Source organism: Pteropus alecto, unplaced genomic scaffold, assembly GCF_000325575.1.
Source record: "Pteropus alecto unplaced genomic scaffold, ASM32557v1 scaffold49, whole genome shotgun sequence".
Lineage (NCBI taxonomy): Eukaryota > Metazoa > Chordata > Mammalia > Chiroptera > Pteropodidae > Pteropus > Pteropus alecto.
In genome coordinates, this window is record NW_006443131.1 from 684,877 (window position 1) to 699,868 (window position 14,992).

General features: G+C 55.1%; 1 protein-coding gene across 1 annotated transcript in view; it reads left to right on the plus strand.

The window, feature by feature from the left end:
- Positions 1 to 929: 929 nt before the first annotated feature.
- FCRL5 (Fc receptor like 5) overlaps positions 930 to 14,992 on the plus strand; it is a 25,505-nt gene continuing 11,442 nt past the window's right edge. Inside the window, exons 1-8 of the mRNA XM_025040839.1 lie at positions 930 to 1,088; positions 8,669 to 8,689; positions 9,784 to 10,038; positions 10,865 to 11,119; positions 11,442 to 11,726; positions 13,137 to 13,415; positions 13,904 to 14,182; positions 14,710 to 14,985. Coding sequence (XP_024896607.1) covers positions 1,058 to 1,088; positions 8,669 to 8,689; positions 9,784 to 10,038; positions 10,865 to 11,119; positions 11,442 to 11,726; positions 13,137 to 13,415; positions 13,904 to 14,182; positions 14,710 to 14,985 — 1,681 coding nt within the window. The 5' untranslated portion in view covers positions 930 to 1,057. The remainder of the gene's footprint in view (positions 1,089 to 8,668; positions 8,690 to 9,783; positions 10,039 to 10,864; positions 11,120 to 11,441; positions 11,727 to 13,136; positions 13,416 to 13,903; positions 14,183 to 14,709; positions 14,986 to 14,992) is intronic.

Below are 14,992 nucleotides of genomic sequence, written 5' to 3' on the forward strand. Positions count from 1 at the left end.
AGCATGCAGACCTGACGAGCTGAGCCTTCTCCTCGCAAAGAGCTGAAAACAAACGCATTCGACGTGCTCCAGAGACGGCCGAAGCTGTGAAGGCTCCTCGCCCTCTGCGAGGTGCTCCTGCCGGCCCGGCAGGGTAACCCCTGTTCGCCCCTCTGAGCTTTTCCTGTCCTGGGTGCCACAAAGCGGGTGGGACATAACGTGTTTCAGGCGATGGGCTTTTGTAGACAGGAAATCAGAAGTCCCAGAAAGAAAGGGCGGGGAGACCGTTCGGACAAAAGAAACTGGCTTCCTCATGCGGCTGATGACTCAGGGGTCTTTGTGGGACAGGATGACAGGATGGAGACTGGACTTTTAAATAGTTATAAAAGCAATGCACTCACATAGTATTTTTTTAAAAAAACAGTATAGAAAAACAAGATCAAATGTCTTTTTCCATTCGTAGTTCTTCAAAGCTCACCACTATTTTTGGTGTATTTCTGAGCGGAAGAAAAAATGTGCCCTTATTGTACCCGTCCCTAAAGGCCACATTCTCATCCGTCGCGCCCATCCCAGTGGATGAGTCCCCAGATCCCAGTCTGCCCGCGCTTCTCCCCCGTCCCGCGAATTGGGGCGACCCTGGCTTCACACGCGCGCGGGCAGCCGCGCCACGCATCCCCAGGGCTGTGCCATACCCGTGGTCCTTCCTGTCGCTTTCGGTTTGGGGCCATTGTGACAGATGCCACAATAAAGGTTTTTTTAGGGCCATCTTTACATACTTTCCTTGCGGTGGTTCCCCAGTCATAGGGGTGCGCAGCCGAGGGTACAGGCTTTGTCAAAACCCTAACATTTATTTTCTCACTGTGATCATAGGGTAGGAAACTTTGATTAGTTGTTAAAAATAAGTGTTTCCACTTCCTTTTTTCTAATTCAGTAATGCATCCTGTTCTCCGAAAAAACGATTTCTCAGCAGTGTTCCTGGGGGCTGGTGCCACAGTGCACCTCTGTAGGGTCAGGTCCCAGCCCGTTGTTCCCAACGCAACGTCTCCCTCAGCCTCAGCCCTGGACAGGCCGGGTCTTCATGCTGCTGTGGGTGTCACTGCTGGCCCTGGGTGAGTAAAGGGTTCCACACCGGCCCTGGGCGGGGCGAGGGCAGCTCCGTGTCCCCCGTGGGAACCAGGAGTCTTCCCTGCCGGGGACCCGCGTTCTCAGGCCTCCCCGCAGCTCAGGGATGCGGCTCCCACGGCTGACAGGTGGCAGGGCCGGAACCACAGTGGCCACGGCACTCGAGGCTGTGTGCGGTGTCGCCCCAACGCCTGACACTCCGTGGAATCCAGAAAACGCGCCGCGTCCACTCGTTTACACGGAGTTAGGACGTCTCTGCACAGGAGAGGCGCTCTGTCCTCGTCTCGCAGGCCCGGGTCCTGGTCCCAGGCGTGGGGACGCGCGCGGGCCAGGCGCCTCGGGCCCACGAACGCCAGCCACAGCGGGGACTGGCAGGCGGAGGAGGTCGCGGGGTCAGGGGGTTGCGGGGGGCACGAACCGGGCCGGGGGAGCAGGCGAGGCAAAGGGAAACCTCAAGCACAAGCAAGTGTTCCTCCTCCGGAGTTTTGAACTATAATTAACAACAATTAAAAAAAAAAGTAGCATTCAGGGCGCACGGGATGGAGTTTTGATGTGTGGACACTGTGAGGTGACTGCCCCGGTCAGGCTCGTCGACCGTTCTGCCGCGTCGCTGATCCCCTGCGTGCGTGTGTGCTGAGGACTCACTCCCGGGGTCTACTCGCAGCAGGTGCCAGGTGGCACCGTCCCCGCCTGCAGTCACCGTGCCGCGCATCCCACCCCCAGGACGTGTCCGTCTTACAACCGAAAGTGCGTTTTCTTGGAGCAGCTTCTCCCCGTTCCCGCTGGCAAACACCGTTTCGCGTCTCTGCGACCAGCTTTTCTGGGCTTCCCGTGTGAGCGAGCTCAGGCAGGTCTGTGTGCGTGTGTCTGGCCCTCCTCATGCAGCATGAGGTCCTCCGGCTCGTCCTTGCGGTCGCAGAGACAGTGTCCCCTCTTTCTTGGGGCTGAACGACATTCCGTCGCGCTCACAGGCCTCGTCTTCATCATCCGTGCTTTCTGCATCTCGGCTGCCGTGAGCATGGCCGTGGGGATTCCGTCAAGAAGTCCGGTTGCCAGCTTTATTTTAAATTTGGGGGGGCGGCCTCCAGACCGTTTCTTGTAGAGGCTGCACCGGTTTGCAGCCCCATCTGCGCTGCACGAGGCTTCTCTCTTCAGGTCGTCACCCCCGCTTGCTCTCTCTCGTCTTTCTGGTGATGGCCGTGCTGACAGGTGGGGGGCGACACCTGGCCACTGCGTTGATTTGCATCTCCCTGGTGATTGGTGATGCTGGGCATCTTTTCATGCACCTGTTGGCCAGCTGTGTGTCTTCTGGGGAGAATATCTGTGTCCTTACCTGCTTTCGATCGGGTCATTTGTTTTCTTGCTGCTTATTTGTTAGCGTCCCTCACGGATTTCAGATATCGACCTCTTATTGTACGTGTGGTGTGCGAATATTTTCTCCGATTCCACAGGTTACCTCTTCCAACTGTCGATTGTGTTCTTTGCTGTGCAGAAGCTTTTTATTTTGATTCAGTCCCGCTTGCTTATGTTCGTATTTGTTTCCCGTGCTTTGGGGATTTTATCCAAAAAATGACGTCCTGGCCCAGTGCCACGAGGCTCTTTCCGTTTCCTTCCCGGGGTTTTAAAGTTTCGGTCTCACATTTGAGGCATTCATCCATTTCGACTTGATTTTTGTACACGATGTGATATAAAGGTCCGATTTTAGTTTTCCTTATGCGGATATTCAGTTCACCCAACGCTGCTTTGGGACGAGACCGTCCTTTGCCCATCTCCGTGCCTCCCGGGCTCCCGGTGAAGACCAGCGGCCCCGCAGGTCCCCCACCTCTAGACTCTGGTGCCACATTCTCGATTCCCACAGCTTCGCGTGGGATTCGAACTCAGGAAGCGTGAGGCCTCCGGTTTCGTCCTTCCTGCTCGAGACTGCTTTGGCTTTTCGGGGTCTTTTGTGGCTCCATTTGAATTTTATGGTTGTTTTTTTTCCTATCTCTGTGAAAAATGCCCTTGGAATTTTAATAAGGTTTACACTGGTTCTGTAGATCACTTTGCGTAATATGAACATGTAGATAATATTAATTCTCCCAAACCATGAGCCTGAGATATCTTTCTATTCGTTTGCGGCCTCAACTCCTTTCAACAATGTTTTGTATTTTTCAGTTTAGAGATTGTTCACTTCCTGGGGTAAATGTATTTCTAAGTATTTTATTCTTTTCGCTGCTGTTCTAAGTGGGATATGTTTTCTTAATTTCTTTTTCAAATAGTCCATTATTAGTGGACAGAGATGCAACTAATCTTCGTACATCGATTTCATATCCTGCAGCTTTACTGAATTCATTTGTTAGTTTCGACAACTATTTGGTGGAGTCTTTAGGGTTTCTTTATATAAGATCAAACAGTCTGCAAACAGAGACAGTTTTACTTCTTTCATTCTGATTTGGATGTCGTTCTTTCTCTTTCTTTCTTTTTTTATTCATTACTCTGGCGAGGCCTTGCCATACTATGCTGAAGAGAAGTGGCCGGAGTGAGCACCCTCACCTTGCTCCCAATCTTGGCGGGAAATGCTTCAGCTTTTTGCCACTGAGAAAGATGGCAGCTGTGGGCTTCTCATGTATGGCCTTTACTATGTTGAGATAATTTCTTTCAATATTGAATTTGTTGAGAACATTTATCATGAAAGTGTGTTGAATTTTGCCAAATGCCTTAATGCGTCTATGGAGACGATCAGATGATTTTTATCTTTCAGTTAATGTGGCTTCTCACATTGAACAGCTCCCATTGAATGGCGTACGGTCCTTTCCGTGTACTGTTGAATTGTTTGCTAGTGTTTTGTTGAGGATTTTCGCATCTGTCCTCTTTGGGGATATCGACCTGTAATTGTGTTTTTTCGTGGTTTTGTTTGGTTTTCTTGTTCTTGTTTGGTTTCGGTATCAGGGTAGTGCCGGCCTTGAGAAATGAGTTTGGAAGCGTTCCCTCCTCTTTTTTTTTTTTTTAAGAGTTTGAGCAGGCTTGGAGTTCAGCCTTCTTTAAAGTTTGTCAGGGAACACCAGTAAAGCCACCTGCTCCGAGGCTCTGCTGTGTTGGAACGTTTTTGAGTAACCATTCAACCTCCTTACTTGCTATTGGTCTGCTTGGATTTTCTGTTTCTTCATGATCCAGCCTCGGTAGCTTGTATGCTTCTAGAAATTTGTCAGTTTCTTCGAAGTCACCCAGTCCGTTGGTGTACAACATTCACAGAAGCCTCTTCGATCAGTTGTATTTCTGTGCTGTTAGTCGTAATGTCTCCTCTTTCATTTCTGATTTGATACAAGTTGTTTCTCTTTTTTTCTAATCCTAGCTAAAGGCTTGTCAGCTTCATCTTTTTAAAAAACTGGCTCTTAGTTTTGTTGATCTTTTTTATTGTTTTTTCTGTTTGTATTTTTCTGCTATCATCTTTATTATTTCCTTCCTTCTGCTAACTTTGCATTTTTTTCCTAATCCCGTGAGACGTAAAGTTTATTTGAGAGCTTTCTTTTGTCTTAATGTAGGCATTTTTCATCATTAACTCTGTCTTAGAATTGTTTTCATTATATTCCATAAGTTTTAGTATGTTGTGTTTTCATTTTCATTTCTCTCGAGATGTTTTCTGACTTCTGAGTTCTTCTTTGACCCATCGGTTGCTCGGGAGCATGTCACTTAATCTGCACTTATTCGTGAATTTTCCAGTTTTTATCCTGTTATGGATCTCTAGTTTTATACTATTGTAGTTGGAAAATGTATTTGACATGACGACAGCTTTTGTCAAGCTTTGTTTTGTGACCTAACATATAATCTATCCAGGAGAATGTTTCAAGTTCACTCGAAAAGAATATGTATTCTGCTAAGATAGAGTAGTGTGTTTGTTAGGCAGGCATATCAGACATTTAGACTGTTTGCTTTGTAGTGTGTTGTTCAAGTCCACTGTTTCCTTATTGATTTTCTTTCTGGATGATCTATGTATTGGTGTCAGTGGGGAATTAAAGTCCCCTACCATTACTGTGCTACTGTTGATCTCTTCCTTTATGTCCATCGATGTTGGCTTTATATATTTAGGTGCTCCTATATTGGGTGTATAAATATTTGCACGGGTTATATTTTCTTGTTACACTGATTCCTGTATGATTATGAAATGTCCTTCTTTGCCTCTTGGTATAGCCTTCCCTTTAAAGTCAGTTTTGTCTGGTGTAAGTGTTGCTACCCTAGCTTTTCTATTTGGTCATTTCCATTTGCATGAAATATCTTTTTTCATCCCTTTACTTTCGGTTTGTGTGTCTTTCGATCTGAAGCGGTTCTCCTGTAGGCAGCACATGTATGGGTGTTATTTTCTTCTCCGTTCAGCCACTCTGGCTCTTTCGATTGGATTATTTAGTCCACTTACATGAAAAGTAATTATTCCTAGCTATGTAGTATTGCCTTGTTCTTACTCACATTGTTTTCTTCTTCTTAAAGAAGCCCCTTTAACAATTCTTGTGATACAGGTTTGATCACGATGAACTCCCTCACCTTTTTCTTGTCCGGGAAGCTCTTGATCTCTCCTTCGATTCTAAATGACAGCTGTGCCGGGTAAGGTCATCTTGGTTTTAGGTCCTTGCTTTTCATCACGTTGACTGTTTCTGGCCAATCCCTTCCGGCCTGCAAAGCTTCTGTTGAGGAATCAGCTGACAGTTTTACGGGAGCTCTCTTGTGAGTAACCACCTGCTTTTCTCTTGCCGCTTTTAAGATTCTCTCTTTGTCTTTAACCTTTGGGGTTTTAACTGTGATGTGTCCTGGTGCGGGCCTCTTTGGGTTCACCCTGTTTCGGACTCTGTGCTTCCTGGGCTTGTGGGTCTGTTTCCTTCAGCAGGTTAGGGCAGTTTTTCATCATTATTTCTTTGAATCGATTTTCAATTCCTCATTCTCTCTCTTCTCCTTCTGGTGCCTCTGTGATGCGAATGTTGGTGCACTGGATGTTGTCCAGAGGCCCCTTAAACTATCCTCATTTTTTGGATTCTTTTTTCTTTCTGCTATTGTCAGTGGGCGTTTTCTGCTGCCTTATCTTCCTAATCGCTGGTTCAATCCTCTGCTTCATCTAATCTACTGCTGACTCCCTCTAATGCAGTCTTCATTTCTGACTCATTCCTTTTCTGTTTTCTGTCTCTCTGTTCAAGTTCTCACTGAGTTCATCTATTCTTCCCCTAAATTCCTTGAGCCTCCTTATACACAGTGTTTTGAACTCGGCATCGGGTAGATGGCTCGTCTCCACTTTGTTTAGTTCTTTATCTGGAGCTTTGTTCTGTTCTTTCATTTGGGGCCTGTTTCTTTGTCTCCCTGTGTGTGTTTCTATGTATCAGGCAGAGCTGCTCTGTCTCCCGGTCTTAGTAGAATGGCTTTATGTAGCAGGTGTCCTATGGGGCCCAGTGCACCATCTCCCTGGTCGCCTGAGCCAGGTGTGTCCCTTGCGTGGGTTGTGTGTGCCTTCCTGTTGTGGTTGAGCCTTGATCACTGTTGGCCCATCAGTGGGAGGGACTGACCCTCAGGCTGACTGGTCGCGAGGACCGGCCGTGACTACCGTGGAGTTGCCGCTGTGCAGGGGCTGACCCCACAGAGCGGGAGTCACTTTAGCAGGGCTCCGGAGCCTGCCAGTCTGCCCCGTGGGTGTGTTTTTTGTGGCGATGTTTGGGTGGTGCTGTAGTGTGGTCTAAAGCTGACCGCTGGGTGTGTTGGTTCTGGGGCTTCTTGGGAGGGGCTCTGGTGCACGCCCAGGTCAGCTGCTGCCTGTGCCCTGCCTGGGGCCACCTGGTAGGAGCTACAAAGCAATTAATCTGTGGTTGGTAGCTGCCTGTGCTGGGTTTGGAGGTGCCCGGGAGAGGCTATGCTGAGAACCGAAGATGGCTGCCACCAGTGCCAGGCTGGGGCTGCTTAGCGAGAAGTACAGGGTTCGGTGAAGCCAGACGCTGCTTGTTTGGGGTTTGCAGATCTTTGAGAGATTTTAGGAAAGTAGCCGGCACAGGCCAAGGGCAGCTGCTCGTGAAGAACAGCTGTGGAAAGAGGTTCAGGCGGTGCGTGGGTCGGGTGGGGTGGGGTCTCAGGAAATCACCAGAGTGTTGCAGGCGGTGTTAGCTGGGTTGATGGCAACTCAGCTTTGGTGCTTGCCTGGCTCTGCACACCAGGTAGGGGGTGGGCTCAACTAGGGAACAGTGGCTTCTGCCAGCACTTCTGTCCTGGAAGGAGCTATCCGTCCAGCACTCTCCCTGAAGCCAGACAATCCAATTCTTCTGCATGTGTCCCTGGTGCTCATCCAGCTGCTGTCCCTTTTCTGGAGCTCAGAGTGGGTGTTTGTGAGTGAGTGAGTCTGCGTGGAGCTTGTTAAGAGGATACCTGTGTCTATGGCTACCTCAGTCTCGCCCGGACTGATCCGCTGCTGGTGTTTTTCACAGCCAGATGTTGTGTGAGTTCCTCTTTCCAGCACTGGTACTCCGGGCGGGGGAGCCCAGAATAGGGCTGGCACCCCTCGCTCCTACAGAGGGCCATGTGCTGCTAAGATAGTCCCCCCGATTCTCAACCGCTACATGCGGGTGTGGGACCGACCCCTTAAGCATCTCCGCCCCTCCCACCAGTCTCAACGTGGCTTCTTCCGAGTGTCCTTAGTTATAGGATTTCTGTTCAGCTAGGCTCCGGATGCTCCCAGGGTGGTTGTATAATTTAGCTGTGATTTGGAGGCGGCCGTGGGAGGTGACAAGCACACGCTCACCTGCCCCCAGTATCTTGACCGGACGTCTCTGTGCCTGGCCTCCCAGCCTCTCCACCTCACGTCTGGTCTCACTGAAGTCTGTCCGCTGCCAGGGGCGCCCCGTGTGTTACAGAGTCTAACCTTGTCACTCTCTTACTTGAAACCATTCCATGGCTTCCCATTGCTTTTATTTAATGAAATCTGAGCTGCTCACTACCCGTGGCCGGGGCCCTGCACGCCGCTCCAGTCCCATCGTCCCCCCCAGTCCCTCCCTTTCAGAACCCCCTCCGCTCATGAACACCAGCGCCATTTCTTCGCCGCTGTGCCCTCTTCGCCTTGATTGCCCTCCCCGTCGCCTCTGGCCACTCGCAAACGCCTTCGCCCGGCTGAGTCTCACGTCCCCATCCACAGTTTCCTCACGTGTAACTCCCTTCAAGTACCGTCCGTAACCCACCCACCCTGCTCGCCACAAACTCAGGGACGCACACCGCACTCTGTGGCGGGGACCCCTTCCGCCCTCGGCCCACCCCACACGCATGTCCGTCGTCTCACTGTCACCATGCATTAGAATGACATTATTTTGCTCCGTGGTCCTGATTTCCCCATCACTCAACTTCTTGCTGGCAGAAAGCATTTTTTTATTCATATTAGAAGTCCAAGCACAATGCTTAGCGTATATAGACATTTGACAAGTGACTATCAATATTTTTTAAATAACGTTTAATAAAAGAAAAAAATAAATGAATGGAACAAAACAGGCACCACCTTTGAAACGCTCAAGAACCCTTACACTGTGCTCACCTCCGGCTCTGTGTTTGTGTGTTTGTTTGTTCGTTTGTTTTGCAGCTTCCGTCAGTGGACAGTTCGGTGAGTCCTCCTTTCTCGCCTCCGTGTCTCTCTGGATAAGAATGTGTCCCAAATAAATGCGAGTCGTTTGCAGAGGCTGCCTGAGGACTCCTAGCAGCTTGATCTTCGCGCCGAGGCCAGAGGAGTATGAAAGTGTCACCTGGTCTGTCGGCATTGCCTAAGGGGCAGGGTAGCTTCGTTTTACCCTCTGACCCCCCACGGAAGACGTGGCAAGCGCGCAAACAGCTCCCGGCCTTCGCTGGACCCTCGACTTCCTTCCGTTGCGCGCGGTCCCCCGTTAGCCGTGCGCGCCGTCTTCAGCCCCACGGCGACCGAGCGGGATCCGGGGCGGCCACCTGTCCTCTGAAAGCGGGGCGCTGTGGGGAGACCAGCAGGGATGCCGCATTCCCTGCAGCTTTAGGAGTGAAATCCTCCGGGAGAAGTGTGGAGAGGAGAGCATTCGGCAGCCGGGCCCTGAGAGGAAAAGTTGAGGGAGGGGACAGTGACGCGTGCCACACCCTTTCTTACTGCCACACCTAACGCCACTCCCCTGGTCACAGCACCTTGGGTGTTTGAGGGCCCGTGAACAGCAAGCCCTCCCCACAGCCTCGCCCCTCACGCCAGAGCAGCTGCCGGGGCGGGGGATCCTTGTCCAGGTCGCCTCTGGACCGCGGACGATGACCCCCGGTGGGACTTTTCCGGGCGTTTTCGGGGCGCTGTCTGAAAAACGGAAGCGGCAGGCAGGTCGATCTGTCAGGCTTCCCTCAGCGCCCGCACCCCAGGGTTCTCTGTCCTCTTAGGAAGGCGTGACCGATCGTCACAACTCCCTGGGGAGTTTGTGTGAGTCTGTGAATGTTGGAGGGGGGGACTCCAAGCTCCAGTTCTGGGACGGGTGAACTGGCCGTTCCCCGGGGACATCTGGCCACGCGTCCTGCTGCTGTTTCCCCTTTAAACCTGAGCGATCAGCCCCGCCGGACGCGCATCCTCCAGCCACGGCGGCCTCGCCGGGGTCCGCAGGGTTGCTCCGAAGCCAGGTCCTCGGGTCGGAGCCTCAGGCGCCTGTCACGAGGGCTGCAGGCAACTCTGCCTCAGGTGCCTTTGGCTCTCCTCCTCAGAAACTGCACCCAACGCCGTGATTTCGCTCCAGCCACCATGGCCCATCACCTTCCAGGGACAGGAGGTGACCCTGACTTGCCACGTATCCCCCTTCGAGTCACCAGGGGAAACAACATGGTTCCACCTGTACCATGACAAAGAAACATCAAGACAAACCCCAGACAGCACCTGGGTGGTTTGGGAGTCCGGACAGTACAGGTGCCAGGCCGGGGGCTCACGCCCCAGCAGCCCTGTGCACTTGGACTTTTCCACAGGTAAGAGGGAGGGAAAGCAGTAAGAACTTCAGAATCCATGCAGTTGCCCAGAAATGACTCTATATTTACCGAATCAAAATCTACAGCAATAAGACCCTGAAATTCATGTTCTTTATAAGTCGCGTGGGAAAACGAAATTTGAGAAGCAACTTATTTAAATGGTTCCTGAATCTCTGTGCAGTTTGAAGCCTATAAAAAGTCCTCGGAATAAAGAACGGAATAAGGATTATTCATAGTTATAGACAGACACGTTCTAGATGAGAGAGAGCATTTCCTCTCTGTCCCGCCAAGTCCTCCCCTAAGAATTTACCTGCTGAAACAGTCTTAGATATTCATACCCAGGACCGAAGGGACTTAAATGCTCTAGGAAAGAAAACGCATTAAATAAATTACATTACTGCCGCTGGGGGAGGGGGACCTGTGGCCCTCGAAATTCCAGGTCCAGTAATGATATCGATGGCATAGAACATTTTTCATGACACAGCAGGCGAAAAGCAAGTTATCGAAAAGATAAATACCATTCCGATCTCACGAAAAGACAAAACACGCACCGAGTCTCACACACGCGCACGTGGGGAGAGAGCCAAGAAGGCGCATGTCACGGCCAGGGGCTGAGGCAGAGGCTTCATTTGCATTTTTATTTGCATTTCTTCTTTCCAAGTGTTCTCGAGGCGCGTGTGTTCACTTGGGAAGCAGGAAAAAGGAAAATGACAGTGACCTGGCGAACCCTTTTTCCCAGTCCCTGTCCCGACACAACCTACCCGAGCGATGACGGGGGCGGGGGGGGCGATGGCCTGAGACGGTGGCTGGCCCTTGTCTCCTGCAGCCACCCTGATCCTGCAGGCCCCGCTGTCCGTCTTCGAGGGGGACACCGTGACCCTGAGGTGCCAGGGGAAGGAGGGCTTGGAGCTGCACACCAAGACGCTGTACAGGAATGGCAAAGTGCTGGCCGAGCTCGGGGGAGACTCTGACTTTCGCATTCACGGAGCGGGCCAGAAGGACAATGGCGTCTACCACTGCACTGCCCGGCGGGAGGCCTTTGGCTCTGTCACTTCGAACACCATGGAAATCCAGGTCCAAGGTGAAGCCCTCATTGTTCTTGAGACGGGTCAGTGAAAACAAAAGGGTCCCTGAGCTGGAGAGGGAGAGAGGGTGGCCCCGACACCGGCGGACCTCAGGGACCTCAGGGCATGTGCCTGCGAGGGACAGAGAGAGAAAGTGCACGTGTGCCCTGGGCTGCAGGACGCAGGGTCAAAGGTGTGTCGCTGTCCTCGTCTGCGGCCGAGGGTGGAACTGTTGTCATTCTTCTCTCTAGAGCTGTTTCCGCTTCCCGTGCTGCTCACGCTCCTCCAGGGCAGCTCCGGGCTCACCTCTCTGGGAACTGTTGTCATCCTTCTCTCCAGAGCTGTTTCCGCTTCCCGTGCTGACGGCCAGCCCGGCCCAGCCCGTCGAGGGGGGCCCAGTGACGCTGACGTGCGAGACCCAGCTCTCTCCACAGAGGCCGGACGCCCGGCTCTGCTTCCGCTTCTTCAGAGAAGAGCAGCCCCTGGGGTCGGGCTGGAGCTGGTCCCCAGAGCTCCGGATCCTCACTGTGTGGAGAGAAGACTCGGGGTCCTACTGGTGCCAGGCAGAGACGGTGACTCAAAATGTCACAAAGAGAAGCCGGGAATCTCACATATTGGTGCAGAGTGAGTGTCAGTGGGTCCTGGGGCCAGGCAGGGACAGCGACCCGCAGGGCCAGGAAGGGCAGCCTGCCGTCCCACACGCGTGCACAGAGTGGGGCTCGGGGGGTGCCGGCCTGGGGACTGGGCCACGTCCTGTGGGAGCGGGAGCTACAAGTCTGTGGACACGTTAGACGAGCTCAGAACCGAGAAAGTGCGAGAGTGAGGGGCGGCCTGTCTTTTCTTCCGATGTCGTGACAGGCAGCGCGCCCTCCTCCCGCTGAGGGCTCTCTCCCGGGGCACGGCCCTCCGCGGGGCTATGGGCATCGCTGCGGCCCCAGGCCGAGCCCCGACGGGCTGCGTGCACCGTGCTCCACCAGGGGACAGGTTCCTAGAGCGCTCGGGGGCTGGAGAGGAGCGCGTGAGACCCAGACAGCTGAAGGGCAGCGCGTGGGCCCAGCCAGCCGCCCCCGGGGCCGGCGCTGCACCTGCCGCCCCTCCTCCCCGAGTCCCTGCGTCCCCGAAGCGGCGTAGGCATCCGGACACGGCCGGGGACCGCCAGGCACACGCTCCTCTGAGTAGGAGGCCGCTCGAGTGGGACGGGGTGCCTGCCCTCCTCGGCGAGGCGGGGGGCCAAGTGGTGGCACTGTCCATCAGGCCGCTCCCCTCCCCAGGCCGAAACGGGGCTCCATGGCCGTTCTTCTAAGCTGCCCAGACTTAGCCTTCGCTTCTCGTCACAGCTGGCCTGTTTCTTAGCTCACCAGTTGAGGGAGAGACAATTTAGAGAAGGTGGCGCGGTGCTCAACAATTTCTAGCATAGGATCCCCCTCAGCGTAAGTGGTAGCACCCCGACCTCAGGCCCGACCCGGCTCAGGGACCTTCCCTATTCTTTGAGACCCCGGCATGGCGCAGACACACTCCGCCCTGAACCGTCACAAAACCAGGGCCCCCCGGGCCTCGTGACACTTTCCCCAAGGATTCTCCCACTTAGGGGGACCGTCCTGGGCCATCTAACTGCAGGTGAAAGGGCCCGAGGGCGCCCACGGGGCAAAGTCGCCACTGCTGCAGGACAAGTGCTTCAGACGCCAGGTCCCCCTGACCCCTCACCGCCCCGCCCCCTCCCGCAGGCCACACCGCAGTTGGGCGCTGGGTACAATCGGGCTGCCTGGCTGCGCCGTCGCGGGGGACAGGCAGGACACAGGGGGAGCGGGCAGGTCTGCCTCTGTCCTCGTGCCAGACGATGATGCCGTGTTCGGGGGCAGAGGGCCCTCCAGACCCTCCAGGGCCCAGTCGCTCCCTCCCCCAGGCCAGGCCCAGTCCTACTCCCGGGCAGCTCCCTGCAAGTGGCCCTCAGGGTGGGCCCTCCCACCCGTGACCCTGCTCTGGCCGTTAGCACCCCGCGGGCGGCCGTGCCATAGGTCACCTCCGTCCATTTAGGAGTTGCCGCCAACGTCCAAATCCACACTCGCCCGGCGCCAGAGCTGGTGTTTGAAGGGCGGGAGCTGGTGCTCACCTGCTCGGCAACCGGAATCCCGGAGCCTGTGCTCATCTCCTGGCACAGAAAGTCCAGGTCGAGAGCGGTGGAAATTCAGCCTACGAGGAAAGCGGAGCTCAGGATCGCCAGGGTGAGGGGCAGCGACGCCGGGGAGTACCACTGTGTGGCCCGCTCCGGCCGCCTCTCCTTTCCCAGCCCGCCCGTGAGCATCAGCGTGAAAGGTGCGTCCGTCACACGTCACCTGAGCAGCCACTGGGTCGCCAGACTCGTGAAGAGAGTGCGGGACAGCGGGAGGGACCTGGATGCGTCCGTGAATTTAAGAAGAAAAAGGGTCAAGGGCAGAGCCCTGAGGCCAGCCCCAGAGAGCGGGGCAGGGGACAGTCCTTCCACAGTAATAAGGCAGAGGGAGGGGACAAGGTGGAGGTGCGGGTCTGGTGGCAGCAAAACAAGCGCCTTCTTTCCTGAGCATTTTACTTCCTCTGCAAAATGGGAGCGAGGTCACTTAGAGAGAGTGCCACGGGGGGTGGGGGGAGGGGCCAGGGCCACTCGGGAAAGGACCGGCCTGGAGAGGAGAGAGGGGACGGCAGCTGAGCGGCAGCCAGGCCGCCCCAGGGACAGTGGGGGACAGACCGGGCACGTCACCGACCACCGGCCGGAATCCACAGGAAGTGGCAGAAGCAACTGCCGACCGACCCTTTCTCTCCCTCAGTTCCCGTGTCTCGTCCTGTCCTGACCCTCCGCCCTCGGGGGGCGCGGGCTCTCGAGGGCGACCTGATGACGCTTCGCTGCGAGGCCTGGAAAGGCTCAGTCCCGATCCTCTACCGGTTTTTCCACGAAGGTGCCCTCATCAGGGAGATGGAGGCCACTTCTTCGGGAGGCAAGTCCTTCAGCGTCTCTCTGACCGCGGAGCACTCTGGGCGCTACCACTGCACCGCGGACAATGGCCTGGGGGCCCAGCCCAGCAAGGCCGAGCTCCTCTCCGTCACGGGTAGGCCCTGCACTGCGGTCACCGTGCCCCTCGCTCACCAACGCCCCAGCCCCAGAGATGCGCTCCACCGCCGCGTTCCCTCTCCCCCGGGGCAGCCCAGCGCCCCCCACTGCATGTGTCCTTTTGCCGCCTCTCTGTGGAGAGGAGTAAACGCAGGTCAGCGGCCTGGGGCAGAAGCCCGGAGAGGCAGAGTTCCCGTCCAGGACACAGGCAGGGCGGGTCACAGCCAGGAGGACGCTCCTCCTCGGCTGGGCGGGGCCAGCTCTTCCAGGGCGAAAGGCAAGGGACGGGCCAGGGGACGCCGCAGGGTGCGTGTCTGGTGGCCCAGCCAAGGGACTTCTTCCCTGGGAGCCCTGGGAGCGGTGCCCCTTCCCCTGGCACGTGGGGAATGGGCAGGAGGAGGGGCCGGAGGGCGGATGAGGAAGGAGAGGAGGAAATGGCCGGCCTGGGCTGGGAGGGGCTGGGGGGAGCAGCCAGAAGGGGCAAGTGGCAGAAGCAACGGCCGACAGATTTCTTCTGTCCCTCAGTTCCCGTGTCTCGTCCTGTCCTGACCCTCAGCCCTCCTGGGGCCCGGGCCCTCGAGGGCGACGTGATGACGCTTCACTGCGAGGCCCAGAGAGGCTCGGCCCAGGTCCAGTACAGATTTTACCGCGAGGATGTCCCCCTGACCAGCCACTGGGCCCGGTCCGGAGCAGGCGCATCCTTCCACCTCACTCTGCTGGAGGAGCACTCTGCAAACTACTCCTGCACCGCCGACAACGGCTTCGGCCCCCAGCGCAGCGAGGCCGTGTCCCTCTGGGTCATCGGGAA